Source organism: Eriocheir sinensis, chromosome 29, assembly GCF_024679095.1.
Source record: "Eriocheir sinensis breed Jianghai 21 chromosome 29, ASM2467909v1, whole genome shotgun sequence".
Classification (NCBI taxonomy): domain Eukaryota; kingdom Metazoa; phylum Arthropoda; class Malacostraca; order Decapoda; family Varunidae; genus Eriocheir; species Eriocheir sinensis.
Genome location: NC_066537.1, coordinates 11,637,258 through 11,643,257, shown reverse-complemented (window position 1 = coordinate 11,643,257; position 6,000 = coordinate 11,637,258). Strand labels below are relative to the sequence as shown.

The 6,000-nt window shown below is 50.8% G+C and overlaps 1 protein-coding gene across 1 annotated transcript in view; it reads right to left on the bottom strand.

Moving 5' to 3' along the window:
* Positions 1-1,429: 1,429 nt before the first annotated feature.
* LOC127005284 (homeobox protein orthopedia-like) overlaps positions 1,430-6,000 on the bottom strand; it is an 80,628-nt gene continuing 76,057 nt past the window's right edge. The window contains exons 4-6 of the mRNA XM_050874078.1: positions 4,796-4,988; positions 3,505-3,879; positions 1,430-1,800 (exon numbers count right to left, since the gene is read on the bottom strand). Coding sequence (XP_050730035.1) covers positions 1,430-1,800; positions 3,505-3,879; positions 4,796-4,988 — 939 coding nt within the window. The remainder of the gene's footprint in view (positions 1,801-3,504; positions 3,880-4,795; positions 4,989-6,000) is intronic.

Genomic DNA, 6,000 nt, shown 5'->3' with positions numbered 1-6,000 from the left:
ATCTTACTATGCAGGGGGGAAGGTGTGAGGGGGAGAGGGGATTGGAGGAGTTTTTCTGGGAGGGGTTAAGAGTAAGGGGGGTGAGTGAAGTGGTTGGGGAAGGGGAGAGCTAGGGTTGAGTAAAGAATGGGTGATGTGGGGAGGGGTTGTTGGGTGAGGGGGAGGGAAGAGGGGAAGGATGGGGATGGGGAATGGGGAAAGAGAATATGAGGTTGCAGTTAAGAGGAAGGAAGGGAATGGGTAAGGAAGTGTGAGGTGGGGAAGGGGTTGTACCTGAGGAAGGGGGGGATTGTAGGGGGAAGGAGGGGTTGGGGATTGGTTAGTATGGAGTAGGAGGGGGTGAAGAGGGGGAGGAGGGGGTGGAGAGGGGTCAGCTCTGTATATGTGTGTGTGTGTGTGTGTGTGTGTGTGTGTGTGTGTGTGTGTGTGTGAACCTTATGTAATATTCAAGCTTCGTAACAAGAGAAAAAAAAGGAGAAAAATATACAAAAACAAATTATGATGAAGGGGAGGAGGTGGAGGAGGAGGAGGAAGAGGAGGAAGTGGAGGTGGAGGGGGAAATGGAGGAATGAGGATAAAAGAATGGGGGTAAAGGGAGTGTGGATAGTGATGGAAGAGGAGGAGGTAATAGTGGATAGGGTAGTGAATAAAGGAGGAGGAGGAGGAGGAAGAGGAGGAGGAGGAGGAGGAGGGGGGGTGGAGGGGGGATAGGGAGGGTGGGTGTGAAAATAATATTATGATAGAGTGCATTTTCTTGTTGTTTCCGGACTGTGACATGTATATTACCGTGTGTGTGTGTGTGTGTGTGTGTGTGTGTGTGTGTGTGTGTGTGTGTGTGTGTGTGTGTGTGTTTGCTCTCCTTTCTATTTTTGTTTTTTGTCATGTTTTTTTGTGTTTTTTTTCCCAGACTAATAATTTTCGCTTTCCATTTTTTGAGCTGAATTTGTTGACTTCGTGTTTCTGCTTTTTTTTTATCCTTCCGTTGTTGTTGTTGTTGTTGTTGTTGTTGTTGTTGTTGTTGTCTTGTTTGTTTTCTGGGTTTTGTCTTGGCTGCGTTTTGTTTGTTTTGCATTATATTCGTCCATTTGGTTGTTTTGTTTCTTTTATTTTGTTATTTTCTCTTGTTTTGTTGTTTTCTTTGTTTGCTATTTCTAGGTCTAATATAAAATTTGGATTGCTTAGAAGTGGTGGTGGTGGTGGAGAGATAGACAAGATAGATAGATAGATAGATAAATGGATAGATAATATAACAAGGAGAAAAACAGATAAGGAGAGAAACACATACACACACACACACACACACACACACACACACACACACACACACACACACACACACACACACACACACACACCCAAACACCCACACCCAAACACACCCAAACACCCAAACACCCAAACACACACCCAAAACACACCCAAACACACTCTACCTAAAGCTTATAGAGTGTTCAATCGCCTTTCTGCGAAGCTGCGCGATGCTTGTCCCCCGCCACATGTCCTCCCCCCCTACCCCCATGCCCCCCACCCCCCCTCCCCCTCCCCCCATACCCCCCATGCTACAATTAATCTGTTGCTGTTGTTGTTGTTGCTGCTGCTGTTGCTGTTGGTGGTGCTGCTGCTGTTGCTGTTGGTGGTTGCTGAGCTGCTGGTGGTGCTGATGGTGCTGTTGCTGCTGCTGGTGTTGCTGGTGGTGCTGGTGGTGGTGGTGGTGGGTGGCGGGGGAGGAGGAACCGCTGTTCGGGGGAGTAGCTGGGGAGCCTAGACCAGACGGTAGCCCTGGGGAGTTTAGTGGAGAGCCTGGGGGGGAGAGGGGGGCAAGCAGGCTGCCTTTAGTTCATTACGGAGCTGTCGAGGGGAGCTGGGGTGAGGGGCTGGGGTGGTTAGGGGGGTGGGGGGTGGGGAGAAAGTGGGGAGACAGCAGAAGTATGGGAAAGTAGGGGAGAAGGTGTAGAAGTGATAAAGGGAGGATGGGGAGAGAATAAGAAGGGGTGATTAGGGGTGGGTGGGGGTGGGGAGAGAGTGGGGAGAGTGTAGAAGCATGGGAAAGTAGGGGAGAAGGTGTAGAAGTGATGAAGGGAGGATAGGGGGATAATAAGAAGGGTGATTAGGGGTGGGGAGAGAGTGGGGAGATAGGAGGCATAAGGGAAGAGAGGGCAGGGGTGGGGAGAAGGTATGAGAGTGAGACCAGGATTGGGGAGAGAGAGTGAAAAAGGGAGGCTGGGGAGATAATAAGAAGGGGTGATTAAGGAGTTGGGGTGGGGAGTGAGTGGGGAGATAGTAGGAAGGGGAGTAAGGGGAAAGCTGGGGAGAAGGTGTGAGAGAGAGGTTGGAGTGGGGAGAGAGTGAGAATGAGAAGTGGAGGATGGGGAGAAAATAAGAATGAAGGAATGATAGATAGGAATGATAGATAAGAATGGTAGATAAAGGTGGAGGATGGGGAGAAAATAAGAATGAAGGAATGATAGATAGGAATGATAGATAAGAATGGTAGATAAAGATGTGAATAATAGACAAAAGAAAAGAGTAAGAAGTAAAAGATGGGAGAAGACGAAGAATGAGAAAATGAGTATATGAAAAAGAAAGAAAGCAAGGAGGAAGAGTAAAAAAGCGAAGAAGAATTGTAGACTAAGAGAAATAAAAGGAGGAGGGAAAATGGATATGAATTATGGTGAAGATGATGAAGGGAAAGAATGAACGAAAGAAGAAGGAAAGAGGAGGGAGGGAGAGAGGAAAGGAAAAGCAAACAAAATTGGAAAGTGTAAGGGAGGAAAAGGGGAAGGAAACATGGGCATAGACAATGGAGGAAAAGATGAAGGGAAAGAAAGAACGAAGAGGGAAGGAAAGACGAGAAAGAGGAAGGAGGGAGGGAGGGAGGGAGGGATTTTAACACTAATATATCCACACTCTTCGGTCATAAATATTTCATCAACGCACCCAGAAACATTAACTCTAGAATACGACAAAGAACAGGGCTGGGAGGAGGAGGAGGGGGGAGGGGGAGAGGTGTGTGGAAGGGGTGAAGGTGGAAGGAGGGGGAATGGGAGGAGGTTATAAAAGAGGTGGAGGAAAGGAGAAGAAAATGAAGGAGATAGAGGGAAGGATTAAGAGAAAGGGATGAGGAGAGGTGTAAGATGTGATTGGAGTGAATGTGTGTGTGTGTGTGTGTGTGTGTGTGTGTACTCGCATGTGTGTTTGTGTAGGTGTACGAGTATATTATGACTCCAAGTAAAGTGGGAGGTTGGTGTAGGCAGGTGTGTGTTGGAGGGGGAGGGGAACGGAAGGGGGCTCAGGTTAGGGGGGGAAAGGGAAAGGTGTCAGGTGTGCTGGGTGGTGGGGGGGAGAAGGTGTGAAGAGAGAAGAGAGATGGGGAAGAGAGGGGAGGCTAGGTTAGGTTAGGGGAGGAAAGGGAAAGGTGTCAGGCGTTTTGGTGTGGGTCAGAGCCTCAGAGGTGTTGGGTGTGCTGGGGGTAGAGGGGGGACGGGTAGGGGGGCCGTTACTCACCTGTGTACTCACCGAGGGCCGTGTTGAGGGAGGTGAAGGCCTGGTAGTGGGGCTGGTACATGGAGGTGGGGGTGCTGCTCCCCATATTGGACAGCCCAGAGGGGAGGGGGGACGTCGACCCCCCCAAACCCTGCCCCAAGCCCTGCCCGAACCCCTGACTAAGCCCCTGCCCCTGCCCCAGCCCGAGTCCCTGCCCCTGCCCCAGCCCCAGCCCCTGCCCGAACCCCTGTCCCAGCCCCTGCCCCAGCCCCTGCCCGAAGCCTTGCCCCAGGGACTGACTGAAGGACTGGGTGATGGTCATGCCCCCCTGCCCCAGCTGCCCGAGCCCCTGCCGCTGTAGGGGCGAGGTCAGGCCCAGCGTGCCCGTGCCCATGCCTGGAATAAGAGGAACTGTGTTAGGATGGTGGGGAGGGAGGGAAGGGGAAGTGAGGGGAAGGAAGGGGAGGAGAAGATGGAAGAGGAAGTGAGGGGAAGAAGGAGAGGGGAGGAAAGGGAAAGAGGTTAGGCTAAGTTAGGTTAGGTTAGGGAAAGGGAAGGGAAGGGAAGGGAAGATAGGAAAGAGAAGGAGAGGTTAGGTTATGGTAGGAAAGGGAAGGAGAAAGAAGGGTAAGGGAGGGGAAGGGATATTAGGGAAAGGGAAGGGAGGGAAGGTTAGGTTGTGTTAGGGAAAGGAAGGGGAAGGAGGGAAAGGAAGGGAAGGAAAGGAAAGGAAGGGAAGGGGAGGTTAGGGGAAGGAACTGGAGGGATTCTTAGGTTATGGGAGGGAAGGGAAGGGGAGGGAAGGGGAAAGGTGGGAAGGGTAGGTTAGGTGGGATGAGTGAGGGGTGGGGAGAGAAGGGGAGGTTAGGTTAGGTTAGGTCTCTCTCTCTCTCTCTCTCTCTCTCTCTCTCTCTCTCTCTCTCTCTCTCTCTCTCTCTCTCTCTCTCTCTCTCTCTCTCGCAACACCCTTTTCCTTCCACCCTATCTCTAAAATCTATATAATAACATCACTTCCACTCCCCATCAATTACTCTCCCACCCCATCACCAACACCCATCACCCCATCACCCATCTCTTCATCTCAACACCCCAGCCTTCCAATTTTCACCCCCCCTCAATTTCTCTCGCATCATCCCCATCACTACCCATCACCACCCCTTCCTACACCCTTTCCTTTCCATTTTCACACCCCATTACCCCTCCCATCAACCCCCCCCCATCGCTTCCACCACCCATCCCACTTCAATACCCTTTTCATTCCATTTCCACACCCATTCCCCCTATCATTCACCCCCATCACCCCCCTTCCTACCTGTGTTGATGGGGCCCATTCCTCCCATGGTCCAGCGGGTGTCTGACGAAGGGAACATGGAGCCGAAGGAGTCGCCGCCCATGGGAGGGAAGGGGGGGAGGGAGGGGGAGGGGAGGAGGGACCCAGCTGAGCGGAAGACTGAGTTACTCTTCTTCCTCTTCTTCCACTTCGCTCGTCTGTTCTGGAACCACACCTGGGGAAGAGGGGAGACAAGTGAGGGGGGTGATTAAGGTGAGGGGGAAGAGGGGGAGGGAAAAGGGGGGAGTGTTATGGAAGGGTAAGAGTAAAGAGAGTAGAGGAGAGGAGGAAGAGGAGGATGAGGATGAGGGAAGGGAAGGGAAGGAGTGAAGGGAAGAGAGGAAAGAAGAAAGAATGAGGGGTGAGGGAAGACAGGCGGAGGGGTTAATATGAGGTGGGTGATAGAAGGGGAGGGATTGAGGGGGATGAGGATGAGGAGGAAAGGATTATCATGGAAGGGAAGGAGTGAAGGGAATGGAGGAGAGAAAGAATAAGGGATGAGGGAAGACAGGCGGAGGGGTTAATCTGAGGTGGCTGATAGAAGGGGAGGGATTGAGGGGGACTATTATGGAAGGGGAGTAGTAATGGGAAGAGAAGGAAAGGGTTGAGGAGGAAGAGGAAGTGGAGGAGAAGGGGAGATATTTAGAGGGAATAGAGGACAGGGAAAGGGTTCTATTTGTTGTTGTTGTTGCTGTTGTTGTTGCTGTTGTTGTTGCTGTTGTTGTTGTTGTTGTAGGAGGAGGAGGAGGACGAGGAGGAGGGATGAAAATTTAGCATTCTATGTATACTTATGAGAATGGAAAAAAACAAAAACGATATTGTAATGACTATGAAAAATAAATAGACTGAAAAGAAGGAAATGGGAATGGGATTAGGAGAAAAAAATAGAAAATAACACGAGGAAAATGTAAAGGAAACCAGGTTATGTATATGCAAGGAAAAGGAAAGAGGAGGAGGAGGAGGAAGAAGAAGAAGAGGAGGAGGAGATGGTAAAGAAGGGGGCTGTATCTTCACAGGTGTTTGTCTTTGGCCCATTCACGTAAGAGATGAGGAGGGGAGAGGGGACAGTTATCTTACGTGGAAGAATGCAAGTGAGGGGAAAGGAGAAAGGGAAGGGGCTGTGTTTGCTCTTGCTGAAGGAGGAGGAGGAGGAGGAGGAAGAGAGCACACACACACTCACACACACA